The 20,989-nt window shown below is 37.6% G+C and overlaps 1 protein-coding gene and 1 long non-coding RNA gene across 2 annotated transcripts; both read right to left on the reverse strand.

Annotated features, from left to right (window-relative positions):
• Positions 1-2,222: 2,222 nt before the first annotated feature.
• On the reverse strand, positions 2,223-7,478 carry LOC138338315 (uncharacterized). Its single transcript, XR_011211760.1, has 2 exons — positions 7,358-7,478; positions 2,223-2,490 (listed from the first exon to the last, which is right to left on the reverse strand). It is a non-coding gene; the product is annotated as an uncharacterized lncRNA (long non-coding RNA).
• Positions 7,479-15,654: 8,176 nt separating this feature from the next.
• LOC101263639 (uncharacterized) lies at positions 15,655-17,804 on the reverse strand. The gene is made up of 4 exons (XM_069289554.1): positions 17,126-17,804; positions 16,902-17,032; positions 16,391-16,817; positions 15,655-16,247 (listed from the first exon to the last, which is right to left on the reverse strand). Exons 1-4 carry the CDS (start codon positions 17,802-17,804, stop codon positions 15,655-15,657), a joined length of 1,830 nt encoding a protein of 609 aa, XP_069145655.1.
• Between the last annotated feature and the right edge of the window lie 3,185 nt (positions 17,805-20,989).

Raw genomic sequence — 20,989 nt, forward strand, 5'->3', positions numbered from 1 at the left:
AACTTCCTTCACTACGGGGACAGACTTAATGGGATGATTTTCGAAGTCTAAATCTTGGACTCTTACTATATGGTATAAACAACCTTTAGAGATAATTTTGCATGCTTTCCAACAAGAGATGATATGACCTTTGCGAATAGAGTTTCTCCCTTCCTACTATAAGACGGGATCATTTGGAAAGTTAAACTTCACCACCCTCGTTCTACAATCTATAGAGGCAGAAAAAGCATGAAGCCAATCCATACCCAATATGATACCAAAATCAAACATATCAAGTTCTACTAGTTCAACAGAAGTAACTCTATTGGGAAACATTATAGGACAATTCCTATATATTCATTTTGCAATGACCGACTCACCCACATGGTAGACACCATAAAAGGTTCAATTAGAATGTCGGGTAAGATTTCAAACTCTTAGATATCAAGGGATTAACAAAAGATAATGTAGCACCTAGATCAAATAAAGCATATACATCAATAGAAAAACTTTCGACATACCGGTCACCACGTCGGGAGAAGTCTCTTGCTCATCCCTAGAGTGGAGAGCATAGAAGTGATTCTTTTGTAGAGCCTCATTTGAACCACTAGCTTGAACTTGACCATCACCCTTGTATTGACCCCTAAAATTAGGGCAATCCATAACCTTGTGCCCACTTTAACCACAACCAAAAAAATTATTTGTTCCTTTAAGACAATCACCATAGTGTTTTTTGTCACACTTACCACAAGTTTGCTTCTCGGTTGTGAACTAGTACCCTTTCCCTTTTTAAGCTTACAATTAGACACCATATCATCACGAGCTTTAGGGAACTTGGAAGGAACTTGATGGAAACCCTCTTCTTGAACCTAGGTTTGTCTTGAATCTGAAGCCTACTTTTAGAAGAACCACTATCAAAGGATCTTGCCCTATTGGCATTGGTACTCTTCCTTTTGGCTCTTGTCTCTTCCATTTGTTAGGCATGAACCATGACACGAGAAAAGGTCATATTGTCATGTAATATAACCGAATGACACTCTTCTTGCAAGTCATCTGACAATTCCATCACAAAGTGATTTATTTCATCCCAAAGGTCGGAAACAAAAGAAGGAGCATATTTTCACAAATTAGTGAATTTCAAATAGTATTCAAGAACACTCATACCTATTTCTCAAAGGTTGATGAACTCTACCACCTTGGATTCCGTCTTCTCCCTAGGAAAGAACCTATCAAGAAATGCCTTATTGAACAATTCCCAAGTAACTTCTACACCCCTTAACATTCTATTGTCCCTTCATTGGACGTACCAAGTTTGGGCCACATCCTTGATTTAGTAAGTGGCTAACTCAGCCTTCTCACTAGTAAACAACCAAAGCATAGAGGATCTTGTAGATTTCATCAATTAACTCATAGGGGAATTCTTCAACCTTGGACCTTTATAAAGTAGAAGGATTCATCCTAGTGAAGTCCTTTAAACAAGAGTCCATAGTAACAACTTGTTGGTTTTCACGGGGTACATCCTACCGATTACCTTGGGCCATCGAGTCTTGAGCTTGACTAATGGCGTCTTGATCTTGGGTAGTAATGGCTTGGTTCATTTGGAAGAAATCGGCCCTTATATTCTCTTATCCATCAAAGGAAGAGGATTCATCAGAGCTTGGTCATCATTCACATCTTTTTCAAGAGGAGGAACTTGATCACAACGAGGAGGAACTCCCGCATTAGAAATCTCTTCTTCGAGTCTTCCTGCCTCATTCGTTCGAGTATTCATTGCCTATAATCACAAGGATTAGATGCAAAAGCATTGAGTTAACACTCCAAAGTCACGATATTGGACTTCCAAGAAAGTGAGAGTTTCCTAAACATATTTGTGGTGCGCTTCACAATTATGAATACGAATTTACATAGACATGATTGAGAGAGATATTGACTCAAAGATAATTAAACCTCATGCTCTGAAACAAAGTTTTTCACATTCGGAAAACTCCCTAGATGTAACCGGCATCATCGTCTTCTTTGAGGTCTAAGACTAGCCTCTTTCCTTACATCATTACATTCATGGGTCAAATTTTGCAGAAATTTAGAACTTTTTCATTACTTCTAATTGGAATTTTACAAAGATCTCTAAATATACGTAATATATATATATATATATATATATATTGAGTATACATAGACTATTCGTTAGGAAAACTACTTATTGTTATACTTTTATTAAACACATATATATAAAAGATAACATATTCATAATAATCATCTCATCTCATAACAACATAACAAATGTTTAAGAACATGGGCATAACCCATACATCAAAGTAACAATGCCTCACATGGGCTATACAATATTTCATACTAAATGGAAAAGAAAGAACATAATGGTCTTTAACTCCAAAAATCTCCATTAGCTAGATAGTGGCATCGTCCTTGGAAAGGGAGGACCTACCCTACTTGGATAAATAAGAGATCCAAGCCTTCTTCAATTCATCTTCAATGCACATCAACGACCGGAACCTAAGATGTCGTGGAAAAGGAATAAATGAGGTTAATACACCACTTGTACTAAGTATGAGACCATATGCACACATACTTTAAAAATCATGCTAGAAAACAAACGTTTTATTAAAGGTATGCAATTTAATTTTGAAACACTTATGCATAATCAACAAGACACACCAAATCAATAAGACATATTCATGTAAACATAGGCATGTACATCACTAGACCAACAACATCAAAAGTAGTCAAGTCAACATGCACATCATGTATTTAGACATATAGTCAAAGTAACTATACCATCAAGTCATAACTACAACTAGCATGAATAAGAGTTCATTACAATATAACAAAAGCAAGACAATTACCCATAACACCTATCATGTGAACAAGTGCAATGATCAAGCAAAATCCCATAACCTTACTCAATCAAGTAACACAACAAATATCACGAACTGCATCCCATTTCTCATAACATAGCATTAAGAGTACACAATATTATACTTTTAACATTATAAACCAATTACATATTCATAAGAGTAGTGGACATCACACATCATAATTAACATGTAATATCATCATATACATATCATTTTCATTTATATGCATATACATACATAAGAACATCCTCCTAATACTTCCCTTAATTCTAACTAGTCCAATGTATAGGTAGAGTCAAATACCCCTTCTTAGACTAAGCTAAACCTCTTAGGTCAATTTAGTTAGAGTTCATTCCTTTTGTTCATTCTAACTTTTGAGAAAATTTTGCCCTAACCGACATAGACAACATGAGCTAATATGGAATCCGGTGTCATGGAACTATACACCAAAAGAAGGACTGCTTGCCAAGGTAGTACCAAAACATGAACATAGTGACTACGTGGATCCAGTAGCTAGTATTCCTATGGGTGCAACATAGTTCAACAAATAGGAAATATAGTTGAGACTCTCTTTATGCTACAAGAAATATAGTCTCCAATATCAAGAATAAATTAGTGATCCTACATTTCCTATGTAGGAAGGGACACTCCTAACTCTAGTTCACTCGGTGCTAATCTAGTGTCCCTTTTTGGAATGTCTTTAATCCCTTTATTAATCATCATAGATAATTGTAGGTAATAGGTTCTAAACCTTGTATATTAATCATCATCATAGCTCAATAAGAATTTCATGAGTATTGTCCTTTCATTACAATTCATATAGGTACGGTTAGCACATTAACATTCTCAAATAATGATAAGGCACATTGGTAAATCATTTACCATCCTTATAACATTTACATCTTAAGAAAACACCTCACACATAATAGTTAAGACATTTATGTTATAAATCATACCATCCTATCAATCCTAATTCAATGAATATTTAAATACAACATTATGAATTAATCACAATTAAAATTTTGAAGTAAAGGATAGGGGTTACAAGACTTACCAAGTCTCCTTCATAATCCATCATCAAAGTCTTAATATCAACTGTTACTCAACAAAATTTGGGTTTAACATCATAATAATTCAAAGTCCAATATGATGACAAGACTAGAAGAAATACTACATCACAACTCTTTACTAAATCATATCTTGAGACAAGATACTAAGGTCAATTCACACCATACTTCATAACCTAGATCAACTTCTCAAGAACTAGCATGTTACCACTATATTTCATTCTAATTAATTCATTATTTGTACAAAAACATCATCTAGTAGTAATTGAACCAATAACCACATCAATTAAACCAATATAACATCATTCAAATCAAGATCATAACCGAGGGTTAAGGAGTAACGGTCATCTTCTACAAACTAGACCAAACCATCAAGAAATAACACAATTGAGCTAATTACATGTTAATATATTCACAATATCCAAATTAAATCATAAAAAAATCAATTTATAACATCAATTTCGAGATGACATAAAACACATTCGAAAACTCAATCTTTGAAAATCAATTTGATGGAACCCTTTGAGGAAAGAGGTCTCAAATGTGAAGTAGGTCCCATAAATTTATAATTTATAATGATTTATGGAGTAAATTGACCCTTTCAAGACCATAAATCCTACCCTATCTTGGTCTTCAATGGTGTTCTTCACTATAGAGAGAAAGAAGAAAGAAGGAAGAGAGTTTGGGTTTTGTGAGTTATGAGAGTTTAGTTAGTATTAATTAGGTTAGCACTTCATATAGGGTGTTAAATAATTCAACTAGACCTTCACTAAACCATAATTAACTTACTAAATAAGTCAAATAATTAAATTAAACAAGTCAAAACGTGCAGCAAAACACAAGCCCCATCGACGAGCCCACAATCGACGAATCGTTGGTCAGTCGACGACCAGTCCCCCTTTCCGTGTTGCATATCCGTAGCTAAGTTCTGAGACTATGAAAAATTAACCTTTCAATATTTTTTCTAATTTTTCATATTAATAGGCATCGACGCCCCATCGATTCACCAACGGTGCATCTGTGGCATCCTTTGGTGACACTATCTCTTGACAGTTTTTGCCAACTTTTGCAAGGGTCGTCCTCAAGGGCTCTTGGTTGGTCCTCAGGGAGTAATGCCTAGAAGTTTTGACTATGAATAAACTTAAACACATATTAGACACCCTTCCACCAATTTTCATCATTTTTCAACTTCTCAAAGCTAATTCATTAGGCTAGGGCACACTAATACCTCATTGAACTAGTTTCCGGACGTCATGGATGTTCTTGGACCTTTTGGTTTCTAGACTTCCTAAATGACTTATAATCACTAAAATGGGCCTTAAAATTGTGTCTAGACCTCATTAAACTTATGTTAGTCTCTAATTCACGTCTTGGATTTTCAAAGTGCTACAAATATCATCATAATGAGGTAATAGACAACAACATGCATATATAAAGAGTTCACTTCCTCAACATAACAATTATAGTCAATAACATGAAAATAAAATAAGACCTTCATCATGTAGACAATAGGACCCATACTATGCATATCACTACAAAATGTATGTTAACATCATTGTATCATGCATAACGTACATATATATATATGTATGTGTGTGTGTGTGTATGTATATATGTATATATTTTCCTTCCTAGAATTTCGTCAAAGAGATACTTGTGCAATGCAGGTAAAGGCCCATTCTCTCACCTACACTAATCAACATTCCTTAGGTAGTCCTAGTTAGGGTACATCATCTTATAAACATTGTTCATTTTACATTTGGGAAACTTTGCCTTAACCGACATTAGACCATTTGAGATAACATGGAATCCGGTGTCATAAGACCCAACGCTGAAAAAGGTGTTCTACTTTCCAAGGTTGAACCATACATAATAGCTATCTATGTGGATCCACTAGCTAGGACCTACGGGTACACGTAGTAAAGAAACTAGAAGCTTGTTAGTAAAAACCCTCTTTATGCTAGATAGCATTGTACTTTGCACCTCATGAGAATATTTGGTAAACCTACCCTCCTTTTGGGAAGAGACACCATATTATTGAACCTACCTTTATTTTGGGAAGGGAAACCTCTCATTTGTCAAGTTCACTGAGTGCTAAGTTAACTTTCCCTTTTTGAAAAGCCTTAAAGTTTTTATTAACATTACTACATAAGACATGATTTAGGATATTAACTCCTTATATACATATACATACCTCGTAGGTTAATGATGTGAATTTCCTTTCATCAAAAGCAACATAATGTGAGAACATCCTTCACATAATAATAACATGATCTTACATAGAGTACCATTAAGGAAATCATCCAAGAGACTCTAATTTACTAGATTATCATTAAAATGCTTCATTCTCTCTTTCATGTGTATGTATGTGTACATATATGAGGAAACCTTTCACATAAATACATTTAGACAACACATGTTCATATATATCGTTTCATGCATGATAACATATAAAGGGGCATATGAGAATTATCCTTTAAATAGACACCCTAGCATATTATACCCATACTTATGCATGGAGTGTGTGTGTACATTAGTCAACGTGACCACATAATGACAACATGGAATTGAAGAAGTAACCCTCTAAAGATAACAACACAGGTACAACATCCCTCAAGTCTTAAGTCACCCACATATAGAGTATTAAGGACTATAGACTACACATACTCATATAACATATAAGAAATAAGAACATACTTAACCTTGAACAGAATTCTCCTAGCATACTACAATCACACATTCATATAGAGATTACACAAGTAGGGGTAATTCTACAAGAGTATTCATCATACCTAAATATGTAGACCATACCTAACCATAACAACATCATTCACATATGGAAAATATCATGAATACACATAGATAATGATGTTAGAATCAAAAACTACACATGTAAACTTTATGAACATGTTAATCATCATGTGAATTCTTAATGCATCTAATGCCTTCAAGGACAATATCACAACATATATAGATAGAGAAGAATGTAAACACTGCCACCATAAGTGGACCATACCACACAATGTCAACTCGAATAATATAATAAGTAATTTAGGCCAACTTAAAAATTATCCATGATATTATCACCATTGAACAATTCTTAACAATTCATAGTCAATAAATATAAATAACAATAGCAATAAGCAATACAACACAATCGGATTACAATCTCATCAACATTTATCAATATCACAAGACCCACATTATAGGCTTAAATTGACAGATTAATAAAATCATGGGTTATTCATGAAATTGGATTGAAATTCATCTTAAAACAATTTATTAATCATAAATTAATCATTAGAATGACTTTGAAAAAAATTTGGCAATGAACCCATGGCTATATTGAAAGATATGAATTTGATCATGAAATCACATTGAAAAACTTGAAAGAACTCCTTAGATAAAAGGTTAAATAACAATCAAGGTTTACCGTACCTCAAAAAAAGATAATCTACTAAAATTTGTAGAAGAGACCACTTCGAATCCATCCCCTAGCTTGATCTTGAGGTTGGTCTTCAATAGAGGTTCTAGAGAGAGTTTATTATGAGAGAGAAAGGTTTGATTTGAAGAATAAATTCTAAATTGGGATTTTATGTTTTTAAGTGACTTACAATACCCAAAAATAGGTAAAATAACAGTCCATATATTAATTGGGACATGGGGTAAATTCCCAATTCACCCAAAGTGTTACACGTCCAATTGACGGTGGCAACGAAAAGGACGTCATTTGACTGACGCGCTGTCCTGTTGCTCCATCATTTGTGACTGAGAAACCACATTTTGTAGGCTGGTCATCCATGCCTAAGTGTGGAGCAACACCTTTAATCGACGGGGAGTCGATAAATCTACTGGTCGTCGTTTACATGGGCATTGTTTGACCCTTAACTCAACCATATACATTTTAGGGTCCTCACCTATAATAATTAGATACCCAAAAACATGTAAAACATGCAAAAGTATATTAGCACAACACATGAAGAGTCTCTATATGTCTTGGTTGTTCCTTGACGTTTTGACCTCAAACCTATTCAAACCCACAATACAAGTTGTGACACACTTCATTAATATGTAAATAACTCTTAAAGATAATGTGAGGCTCTAGATCATCCTAGTTAGTTTGAGGGTTGTTACACCAAGCCTCAAGATGGAGGCAAAAACAAAAAGAATGAGAGCAAGAAGAATGGTGAAGGTATTTAAGAAACTACTACAAAAGGAAAAAGTGGACATTCATAGAAAAGTTATCCTTCTTGTAATCATTGTAATAAGAAAGGTCATCCCCATATATATGTTGGAGAAGGTCTGATGCTAGATATAATAAATGCAATCAACTTCGACACGTTGCAGTCATTTTCAAGAGCAATGGTCAGCAACAAGAAGTAGAGGCTCAAATTGTTAATGGTTAGGAGAAAGATCGACTCTTTGCTGCTACATGTTATTCAAGAAGATCATCGATCAAGTATTAGCTGATTGATAGTGGATGCACTAATCACATGACAAATGACATCTCTCTGTTCAAGGTATTGAAGCCCACGACCATTACTAAAGTCAGAATAGATAATGTTGACCATCTTCATGTAAGAGATAAAGGAACCATTGCTATTAAAATTCATTCAGGTAGTAAAATAATTAATGATGTGCTTTATGTACCTGTCATAGACCAAAACTTGCTTAGTGTTGGTGAATTGATAGAAAAAGGTTTCCAATTATATTTTAAAGATAATATTTGCTTGATCAAAAATGCTTCAGATTCAGAAATGTTTAAAGTAAGAATGAGAGGAAAAAGTTTCTGATTAGTCCATTTGAGGAGGAGCATGATGTTTCTTCAGCAAAAAAAATGCTGCAGAAGTATGGCACAAGAGACTCAGACGCTATCACTATGAAGGATGAGTTAAAACGCGTAAAATGTAAATTGTTAACGATTTGGCTTTTTTTAGAAGTACATTCTTCGAATTGTCTTGCGTGTCAATATGAAAAAAAAATAGACTTTCATTTTTAAAGACAAGTTGGAGAGCCTCGAACAAATTGCAAGTAATTTTCTACTAATATAGGAGGACTTCAAAGGACTCTTTCACTAAAAGTTAGTCTTTACTATATCATTTTTGCAGATGATCTAACTCACATGTGCTGTATTTATTTTCTCAAGAATAGGTAAGAGGCTGCTAATTTCTTTTGGAAGTTTAAAGAAAATGTAAAAATGAAGCTAGCAATAAAATTCAGTACATAAGAACAGATAATTGAACGGAATACCCTTCTTACCAGTTTGATATGTTATGAGGAAGAAGGGATTCATGATCAGCTTACTTCTCCCTATAATCAACAACAAAATGGAGTAAGCGAGAGAAGGAACAAATAAATTATTGAGATGACCAGTTGCATGTTTATCGAGAAGAACCTGCCAAAGAAATTTTGGGTAGAGGCAACAAATACATAATTTTTTCTTCAAAATAGGCTTCTCACAAAGGCAATGAAAGATCGAATTCCATTTTAAACTTGGTATATATTTAAATCATCGTCAAATTTTTTGAAGTTTTCGGTTTTCTCTATTTTTGCTATATTCCTCGTATTAAATGAGATAAAATAGATAAAATTTGTCCCACGCTTTTTTATTTGATATAGTTTAGTTTCAAAGGCATATAAGATCTTCCAACCACAAAATGAGAATATAATATTTAGTGGAGATGTGAATTTTATAGATAATAAAGATTGGTGTTAGGAAGACTCTAATGAGTCTGTCCTTAATACTTCTGACAATGTATAAAAGTATCCTACCAAATTTTTTGAAAGAAAATATCACTCTCGCTGCAGGATGAAATGCTGGATCATTTAATCGTCAAAGGTACAAGACAACTCACTAATATATATAATGAGATGCAATGTAGCAGTATGTAAACTTTTTTGGTACAATGAAGCCAATAATGATTTAAAAAATGGATGGCTGCAATGAAAGAAGAATTGTTTGGAACCAAGTTAAATGAAGATTGTTCAGTGAATAAGCATAAAGCAAGACTTGTCGTTAAAAGTTATGCTCAATTTTTTTTGTGGATTATTTGTATACATTTGCACCAATAACTAGGCTTGACACGATCAAGTTACTTCTTGATCTTGTTTAGCAGAATCAGTGGTTAGTCCTCATTCTCTGAGGACAACAATCATGAGATTCATTTTAGTATTTAGTCTTGATTTTCAATTTTTTGTAGACTTATATGGGGCTTTTCCCAGTATTTCTAGTCAGTTAGAGGCTTATTTTGGACATAGTTTTAGCTTAGTGTTGAGTTAATAATTTGATTGTATTGAACTCATCTATTTTTCAAATATTTCATCTATAGTATATGGGTATTCTCCATCTTTTCATTAAAGTATGATTTAGCTTCCGCATCAGTTTATATTCTTTAGTATGTTTGTGATTATGCCAACAAAGTTATCTTGAGATCACTTGTGGTCCTAGGTCTCGTGTCTATGTCTCGGTGTAGCTCGGGGCGTGACACAAATATTATGGTTAAGGAAATTTTTTGGTGATAAACAGATGAATTAGACAAAGGGAACTGAAGTATTTGTGGACAACCAATCTACAATAGCAATTTCTCATAATCCTATATTTCATGGGTAAAGGAAACTCTTCAACATCAAACTTTTTTTCCGTAAGAAAGTGCAAAATAACGGTGACGTGATTCGATTCTATTGCAAAACTGAAGAGCAGCAGGCTGATATCTTCACAAAACCATTATAAGGCTACAAATTTGAACTTCTCAGGCAAAAACTTGGAGTTTGCAGCTCTTAAATCAAGGAAAATTGTTAGACATATGCATAATAACTGCAACAATCCAAATTCTCTGTATTGTCGGGTAGTTAGGGTAGTTATTTACTATTTAGCACTTAATTAATTTCTATGTCACCCTTATCCTTAGTTTTTTAATCTTATATTTAGGAATTGGTTTTCTTGTAAGATCTATAAATATCTATTTTATAATGAAGTAAGTAGCTTTGCTTTAATAATGTGTTTCTTTGTTGGTTTATCAAACTAATGTTGCTACTTGTTCAATAACAAAAGAAAGTCAAATTGTTATGTTTTTCATTCCTTGAAAACTACCAATAATTGATGATGTTGATTCTAAGATAAATGCTCGTTTTATCATTGCAAACGTCAGTAGTCATCATTATTTTAAGGAAGATAATTTTAGCCTCAATGGGTTCGATCATGTTAGGCAGTATTCCCAGTGCTTCTAGAGATTCTGTTGATTCATGTACTACTCTTGATGATATTATTACGATCAAAGTTCAGAATAACATAGTGAATTCTGGAATCATGAAAGTTGCCAACCAAATCACGATATTGTTCATAATGGCTTTCACTTGTCGCAACCAAGGAATTTTTAATATTCAAAGTTGACAGATTATGTTTCTTGATATGAACCTTGAGGTCAATGATCTTTTTGGGGGCATAAGTATTGTTGTGATCCACGACAACTTTATAGGGGCATATGGCCTACACGTGGCAAATATGACTGATCAACTTGGTATTGTTGGGCCGAGTAAAATTCTGGAGAGTTTTATATGGGATCCAATCCCAATTATCTATTATTTAGAAGGTCTAGGAATCATAAAGACCGGCTAGGAAAATTATGTCGAGGCTTTGGCTGAATTTGATATTGTTGAGTATCAAAATCATAAAATTTTATAGATGCATTTACATCTAGTAGATTAACCAAGGGCCTTAACTCTATATCTAACTTCCTTCAGAGTTTGACATTATTTGCCTCTACTTTAGGAAGATTATGAATCATCACGACAAAGGAATGATTGATGCTCCAAATTTGGTATCACTTGAGTATGAAGGATATCTTATTCAGCTGCTTAAATTTACAAAAGAATTAATCAAATTGAAGAATTTCATTCTCAATTTTAGGTACCATTTGGATGCTGAGTGGTTTTGTCGATAAATGGAACTTCTATCAAACTCAACCTCTTGGTCTGAAGTTTTACTTAATAGTTCCAAATGTGATGAGATAAATAAGAAGAATTTGAAACAATACAATAGAGTTGCTACCTCCACGTGGACGTTTTAGAAGTATATATAGAGTTATGGTCAGATTTTCCAACATTTGTGGATTCTTTGTAGTGGAGTTGTCATCCTAGGAGATTTAACATATCATCAACAATAAAAATGATTATATTTTTCATTGATCGATTAATACATCAAGGAATATTTTACGTGGAAACTTCCTTGCTCAAGGATACCACGACCTGTCACACAAGATTTCTAACTCCCTTTACTATTTTCAAGCACCAATTGAATACAGACTCCAATTACACATACAAGGATTTAAATCTTATTCCTATCACCTATAATACCCTTCTAAGAGATTTAGCTAAAGCAATACTGCTACCGTCCACTATATTAGGTAAAACCAACTAATATAGACTTCAATCACACCCTACAGTTAACTCTAAATGACTATACTCATTATTGTATTAAATAATGAAGACACGATCCATTTCTTTATAGATTAGAAACATGTCTTACAAGTTAACCTAAAACATTACAATCTTTAAATAAGCCACAACAAACTCAGTTGATAGTTCTATCAGGTCCCTTGAAGTTCTTGAAGACTTGTATTCTCTAAAGACAAAATCTAACTTTTCAGTTACACTTTGATGTCTTAAATAGGTTGTTTCATATCAATAAGGATATATTATCCTCTAAAAAAACTTATTTCCTCCTATTGGTTGAATGCATTATCCTTTTTTCTTCTTCTCACCAACCATGCTAGAGCCAGTGGCAGCTTTATAGTTTTTCACCATTTTATCCTAGATACATGCTTCAACCATAGAACCGGGTCCCATAATTAATGAATATCATCAAAATATCAGAGTTACAACATTTCCCACCTTTTTGATGATGACAAACAAACACTTCAGTGTAGTATGTTTTTAATCATTCTTGTCCCCCTTCACATCTTCATACATTCCAACTATCACCGTTACTCAACTCTATCTTCCATCCTTGCCTTCCCTATAACCTACAACACATTATATTCCCCCTTTTGATTCATAAAAAAATTAGAGCACTAAACCTCAGAAAGATACCAAGCAAAAACATAAGGAATTCAGGGCCACTAGGCGAGAACAACATAAAAAACTAAGCAATCAATGAAAAAGTTAAACACTAAAATACAGCAAACTATCATTAGATAAATCAAGTATCCACCAAACCTTTTATTAGAGAACTTAAGAAAACACAGACCTTCATCACTAATTATAGAGACACGGAGGAGAGTTAGATGTCACGGACTTTTTGATTCGGACAATACTCCGTGCGACACTTGACGGTTTACTTACGATTCTTGTACGTTCTTTCAAACACAAGTTAGCCTCTCACTCGGATCGCTAAGAAAATAAGAAGGAAGACAGAATTTTGGAAGAAGGAACTTATATTACTTGAAAAATGATTGGATGCTTTACAAGTAAAAATGAACTACTATTTATACTACTCTAATGCCTAAGAGATACTAAATGCTACAAAATACAAGTTCCTAAGACTATGCCTACAAGACAAGCTTCTATGTCTTCCAAAAAGGACTCCTAGATGCTCTTAGTCTGCCCCATGTTCTGCACAAGCCTCTCAAAGGCTTGAAACTCCTGAAAATGCCGCCCCACTAACATTTATAAGAGCTGTAACAGCTGTAACTGCCGTAACAGCTGAAACTGTTGTAACGGCTGTCTCTTCAACTGTTGCTGGACCCCTTGCCTGCTGGCTGGCTTGGGCAGTCTGCACCCTTGCGCCTGCTGCGCCTACTGCTGGCTGCCTAGTTGGGTGGCATTCAGCCTGGATGGATGGTGGGACGTCACAATCTCCCCTACCCAATGATGCGACGACCGCGATGTACTGCTGCAAGAACTCCTGAATTTTGTCTTTGAATTGCCATAAGTCTTCGTACTTCTCCCAAGTGTCTTCTTCCGGAGTTTGTCCCTTCCAATGTACGAGAAACATGGCACTGGCCTGCTGTCCTCGTTTCCGCCTTGGCTTGGTAATCTATGATAGCTTCAATTTCTCGATCATGCGAGGCAGTAATGGTGATAGGGGCCCGTTGTGATTTGTTTCGGCTGGGATCGTCCTTGTCTTCATGATAAGGCTTAAGAACGCTTGCATGAAAGACTGGGTGGATCCTTAAGTGTGGATGTAACTCCAACATGTATGAAATCTTACCCACCTTGGCAACAATTTTGAACGGACCCTCATAATTCCGCACCAAGTTGTGATGATTGCCTCTAAGTGCCTTAAACTGCCTCGGATTAAACTTTACCAAAACCATATCACCTTCTTTGTAGTTGGTGGGATGACGCTTGCGGTCGGCGAACTTCTTCATCCTCCTTGCCGCCTTGCCTAAATAAGATTTGGCAAGGTCAAGTTGCTCTTCCCAACCCTTGGCAAGATTATAAGCGCCCAAACTCTTCCCTTCGAACAAGGTTGGCACTGAGTGCGGATTTTGGGGTTGCTGGCCCGTTGCTAACTCGAACGGTGTGCGCCCTATAGATTCACTCCTCTGCAAATTGTATGAAAATTGCGCCATCTCTAGGAGCTTAGCCCAATCTTTCTGATGTGCACTGACATAGTGCCTAAGATAGCATTCCAACAAGGCATTGACGCGTTCAGTTTGGCCATAAGTTTGGGGGTGGAAACTGGTGGAGAAGTGAAGTTTTGAACCAAGAATTTCAAAGAGTTCACTCCAAAAGTTCCGTGTGAAACGAGGATCCCGATCTCTAATGATGAACCTCGGCAGCCCCCAATACTTCACAAAATTTTTAAAGAACAATTGTGCAGCTTCCTTAGCAGTACAACCGGCTGTGGCAGGCATGAATGTAGCATCTTTGGAAAATCTTTCCACTACGACCATAATAGTGCCAAACCCTTTTGACTTCGGCAAAGAAGTGATGAAATCCATAGATATACTCTCCCATGGACGATCAGCTATGGGTAATGGCTCCAACAGCCCTCCTGTTTGCCTTTGCTCTACCTTGTCTTGCTGGCACACAAGACAAGTCTGCACATACTGCTCAATCTCTTCCCACATACATGGCAAGAAATAGAAAGGCCTCCACTAATGCCCTCGTTCGCTTCTGTCCCGGATGCCCAGCCCACAGAGTAAATAAATTCTCCGACCAGTAGTAAGCAAGAATCCGTCTTTTACCCAAAACCGATTAGATTGGCCTTGAGCAGCCAGCTGCATAATCTTCTTAGCTTCCGGATCGCGTTGCATACAATCTTTGATTGCGCCTTGGAATTCACTAGGGACTGAGGAGATGGCTGCTAAATCAGACTTCCTGCTCAATGCATCGGCTACCACATTGCCCTTTCCTGGTTTGTACTCCAAGTTGTAGTCAAATTCCGCTAAGAAATCCTGCCAACGAGCCTGCTTGTGCGTGATCTTCTTCTGCAAATGAAAATAGCTTGTGGCAAAGTTGTCGATTTTTACTACAAATTTGGAGCCTAGTAGATAGTGCCTCCATGTGCGTAGACAATGCACAATTACTGTCATCTCCTTCTCCTGCACAGTGTACCGTCGTTCCGCTTCATTCAACTTTCGGCTTTCAAAATCTATGGGGTGCTTCTCCTTCATCAAGACTCCCCCAACGGCAAAATCGGAAGCATCCGTATGGATCTGGAAGGTCTTGGTGAAGTTAGGAAGCATCAAGACTGGTTCTTCAGTAACCGCAGACTTAAGACCTTCAAATGCTTACTGGCACTCCTCGCTCCACAGCCAAGGCCTGTTCTTCTTCAGCAGCTCGGTCAGTGGGGCAGCAATAGCGGAGTACCCTCTAATGAACCTGCGATAATAATTAGCAAGTCCAACAAAAGAACGTAGCTCGGTCACTTTCGTAGGCGCTTCCCAATCTTGGATCGCCTTTACCTTTGGCTCATCCATACGAAGCTCACCTTGGCTGATCACATGGCCCAAGAAATATATCTTTGGTTGGGCGAACTCGCACTTCTCTCGCTTGACATAAAGCTGATTCTTCCGCAAGACGTTGAAGACCTTCTTCAAGTACTCCACATGTTCCTGCAAAGTGCTACTATAGACGACTATGTCATCTAAGTACACTACTACGAACTGGTCAAAGTAGGGGTGTAAAATCTCGTTCATCAGCGTGCAAAATGTGGTAGGTGCGTTGGTTAAGCCGAAGGGCATCACCAACCATTCGAATGCTCCATACCTGGTAATGCATGCTGTCTTTGGCTCATCCCCCTCTGCTATGCGCACTTGATAGTAGCCTTTCCGAAGATCCATCTTGGTGAAGTACTTGGCCTCTCCAAGACGATCGAACAAATCTGCGATCAGCGGGATGAGATACTTGTTCCGAATTGTTATCGTGTTGAGCGCCTTGTAGTCAATGCATAGGCGCATCGACCCATCTTTCTTTTTCTAAAATAGCACCGGCGCTCCATAGGGTGCTTGTATGGACGAATGTGACCTGCTTCAAGGAGCTCTTTCAACTGCTTCCTCAGTTCCTCTAACTCAGGCGGAGCCATGAGATAAGGTGCAAGCGCAGGTGGCTTGGCTCCCGCCTCCAACTCGATCATATGGTCTACCTCACGCCTCGGAGATAATGTTTTCGGCAGCTCCTCCGGCATCACATCACTGTTTTCCTTCAAAACAGTTTCTATGATAGGTGTCAATGGCTCCATAGCACCATAGTCTTCACCCGAACTTGCGATGGTGGCTAAGAAGGTTGGTGCTCCTTTCTTCAGGCCCTTCACAATATGCATGGCCGACAGTTGGGCATATTCGTCTTTCTTCGACACCCTAACAAGAGGAACCATACAAGACCCTTCCCCATCTATCACCATGAGTTGTTGAAGGTAGGAATCAATCATCGTGTGACAACACTGAAAGAATTCCTGTCCAAGAATAACATCGGATATGTCCAAAGGAGCTATGGTAAAATTTGTCTTACCTCTCCACCGTCATAAAGTGATGCTGACCCCATGAGCAATTCCACACACGGGAGTTGGTGGGGCATTGACCGTCTTGAGGCGATTGTTGCTTGGAACAATTTTCAGTCCCAATTTCTCGGTCGCGGTCTTGGTCATAATGTTGGCTTCAGCCCGGGAATCTACAATGGCCCGAACTGGTTACCCATTGATGGAGATGTCCACGTATTACGTACTGAAATCCCCTGGGTTGTCCGCCTATTTGGCTATGGCACCACAGATTCCAACCATGCCCAACTGAGTGGTGTCTGCCGTTTTCACCTTATCTTGTGCCTCCTTTTCCTTCCGCTCACGAACGATGGCACTAAGGCTCTTCATCTCTAGGCACCTGGCATAACCGTGTGGTCCGCCGCATATATAGCACCTGTCTCCTTTGCTGGACTGCATCCGCTTCTCCGAGTACTTCTGGCGCTCAAACCATCTACCATCCGGCTTGGGTGTGTCTTTCTTCTTGGGATGTGCCGACTGTTCTCTGCCTCGGCCACGGTCTTCCCCGCCTTTATCATGACTGCCCCTTGCCTCCTTGCCCTTCGCCTTGTCCAAACGATCATGTTTGAAATCTGTCAACGTTTCGGCTTGAGTGATGGCCTCATCGATGGTTTTTATTTGACGCCGCTCTAACTCGGTCCTCGCCCGATTCTGCAGCCCGTCCATGAAGGCGAACAGCATGTCATCTTCCGTGAGTTGGGGAATTTGGAGGGTCAAAATTGTGAACTCCTTCACATATGCCCGATTGCTTCCCGTCAGCTTCAACTCCCGGAGTTTGTGCTTCATCTCATAAACAACATTGTTGGGGAAGAAAGATCTCTTGAATTCCTCAAGGAATTGTTCCCATGTGTTGATGGTGCGTGTGCCCCTCTTGATCTCGGCATCTTTGTGTTTCCACCATAACATGGCTATGTCGGAAAGATACAACACGGCAATGTTGATCTTGTTTGCATCGCTCCTGACCCGATTACACCTGAAATAATTTTCCAAGTGCTATAAGAAATTGCCTACCTCTAGGGCGTCGCAAACACCCTTGAATGATGGTGGCTTGGGAACGTCGACTCTGGACTCCCTTTCCTGGCCAAGTGATGTTGATGCTCCAACCTCTCTCTCTTCTTCGAGAGTTTCTACCTTGTTTTTCAGCGTTTGGATCGTCGTAAGGGCGTCCAAAAATCTGAACTCCAAGGAAGTAATGGTTTCCTTCATCTCTAATTCAGTCCGCTTGCGTAGATCCAACTCTTTCTGGATGGTGTTAACTTCCTCCATGGAATTTTCTTCAAGATCTTTGACATTATTGTGCAACCCATTCAAGCGCTGCCCCAAAATCTCAACAGCTAGCCTTGCCCTCTCGACGCTGGCAATCCATTCATGTCCAACAGTGACATCTATAACATCTTCGCTATCGTCGTCTTCACTTCCATCGACAATATTATGCTGGGAAGATGTTTGTCCATCGCTTGGTGGAGGATCATTTGGTGGCAGTTCGCCTGATGGAAGAGCGCCTGATGGCAGACCACCTGGTGGAAGACCGCCTTGTGGAAGACTGCCTGATGGCAGATCGCCTGGGGGTAGACTGCCTTATGGCAGACCGCTTGGTGGAGGATTAGGCAGACTGGGTTCGTTACCCTTCTTGTTCTTTCCCTTCTTGTTCTTCTTCTGAACGTTGGGGGTGGTGCTAACGCTGCTACCGTCTCCTTTGTTCGTCATTCTCTTACGATGAACCTGCTCTAATACCAATTTTCACGGACTTTTTGATTCGTACAATACTCCGTACGACACTTGACGGTTTACTCATGATTCTTGCACGTTCTTGCAAACTCAAGTTAGCCTCTCACTCGGATCGCTAAGAAAATAAGAAGGAAGACAGAATTTTGGAAGAAGGAACTTCTATTACTTGAAAAATGATTGGATGCTTTACAAGTAAAAATGAACTACTATTTATACTACTCTAATGCCTAAGAGATAGTAAATGCTACACTATACAAGTTCCTAAGACTATGCCTACAAGACAAGCTTCTAAGTCTTCCAAAAAGGACTCCTAGATGCTCCTAGTCTGCCCCATGTTCTGCACAAGCCTCTCAAAGGCTTGAAACTCCTTAAACTGCCGCCCCACTAACATTTGTAACAGCTGTAACGGCTGTAACTGTCGTAACAGCTGAAACTGTTGTAACGGCTGTCTCTTCAACTGTTGCTGGCCCCCTTTCCTGCAGGCTGGCATTGGCGGTCTGCCACCTTGCGCCTGCTGCGCCTACTGCTGGCTGCCTAGTTGGGTGGCGTTCAGCCTGGATGGATGGCGGGACGTCACATAGAGGACTCTAAGATGGAGGGGCCTGAGGGGAAAAGATTGCAAGATCAAAGTCATACATGTATTTGCATCACCATGAGTATGTAAAAAATGCTTGGCAAGAGTCTTCACCTCATCGTTCAATTCGGAAATTGACTCAAGAAACTTTGAAAATAAAAGATGGAACTAATGAGGATAAAAAAATAGGATCTCACCGCCACTTCAAAAACATCTCCAAAGCTAGAAATGATCAAATATCGCGAGGATTACCTAACTAGAATTTTCCTAAAAATGATTAAGAAGTAGTGGCGAGTACAATCCACATGATCCACAAGTACCCTGGAATTAATGAGCTTATGAAAATTAAATGAAGGAACGGTCCACCTGCACAAAGAAAAGTCCAACTTTGGCATCAGTGCTACCAATTTATAATAAACGGCGCGAGTAAAGTAAACACATAAGGTTATAGAACTTCCCATACAACACATAAGTCAAGAAACTCAAATGATTAATACAATGAAATGAGATTATGCAATCATGTGGTGGTGTGGTGCAATTATGGCATCGCACAACGCGTCGTATACACCCTGTCGAGCTAAGGCTTCAAGGCAAGGACCTATAGGGGACTCCAAATTCATATACTAAATCACAACCTCGATATCTCATAAACTTTCCCCCTCAATGTGGTCAAGGAATCTCCACATTATTCTCAATTTCTTAAGAACATAATATGATGAATAAGGACAGATGCATCACAATACATATATAACATAGACGTGATAATAAACTTAACATGTATCAACGTTCTAAATTTCTCAAAACTTAGGTTAATCATGATATATACCCTAATATAAAAATATCAAGAAAAAGATCATTTGAAATAAGTGGATCCCATTTAGAAAGCATTTCATCTACTAAAAGAATTATAATGTTTTCAACTCAGCCCCTCACTCAAGAATTACAAGTCAAACAACATTACAAGCCTCTCTCACAGGCAACTCATGAATCATATACTCTCCAAAAAAATAGAACAACAATTATGTTGTAAGCATAGGCTAAAAAACACAAACAAGCCTCCACACGGGAAAGTACACCATATAATCAAGCCCCGCACACGGGAAACACAATACACTCTCCAACTTATTAAAATCTCAAAAAGACCCATAGGATTTATTCGGGACTCGATAAAAATAAACCATATATTCTACCTCACTAAATTCAACATTTCAGACTCAATAGAATAATTGGATTTCCAAAGTACAAAAAATTTTTAAGACAAAATTACCCTATATAAAAGAAATATGACATTATACATCTATTGTTATTTTGTCCTTTACAACTTAATAAAAATAGAAGCTTCAATAGACAATTTACTCCTAATGAAGTTTGAAGGTGTTGGATCACTTCTACAACTTGGATGCTAAAATATTAATTTAGGAGGAAGATTTTTGCCTATATAATAGTTATTTCTCTAAGGAGGAACCTTTAACAAGTTTGGAGTCAATATGTATATTGGAGTATCAGGGTGTTTGAATTATTTTTCTTATGCCATATTCAATTTGCATCTTCTACTGATCTTCCTTTATTGGAAGTCTTACAATTCTACTGAAACGTATGTATACAGAAAATTGATCATTTCACAAAAAAATGAATGGTACAATTTTCTAAATAAACACCATATAAAACTATTAGACATAAAGTATTTCTAGTTAGCCAACATTACTTATTCTCAACTAGACCTAGGGAGTTTCACGCTCGAGATGAATAATCAATTTAAAATAGATGAGAGCGAGAAAGAAGACTTGAG

This window comes from Solanum lycopersicum, chromosome 9, assembly GCF_036512215.1.
Source record: "Solanum lycopersicum chromosome 9, SLM_r2.1".
Taxonomy (NCBI): Eukaryota; Viridiplantae; Streptophyta; class Magnoliopsida; order Solanales; family Solanaceae; genus Solanum; species Solanum lycopersicum.

What these genes read in the sequence shown, in the direction of transcription:
- LOC101263639 (XM_069289554.1), bottom strand. Translation starts at nt 17,804, where the DNA reads ATGTTATGGTGGAAACACAAAGATGCCGAGATCAAGAGGGGCACACGC. An exon ending in GGGCATGGTTGGAATCTGTG is followed by an intron (nt 17,033 to 17,125) that starts GTGCCATAGCCA and finishes GGGCCATTGTAG; the next exon opens with ATTCCCGGGCTGAAGCCAAC. An exon ending in GAAAGAGCTCCTTGAAGCAG is followed by an intron (nt 16,248 to 16,390) that starts GTCACATTCGTC and finishes CGCTGATCGCAG; the next exon opens with ATTTGTTCGATCGTCTTGGA.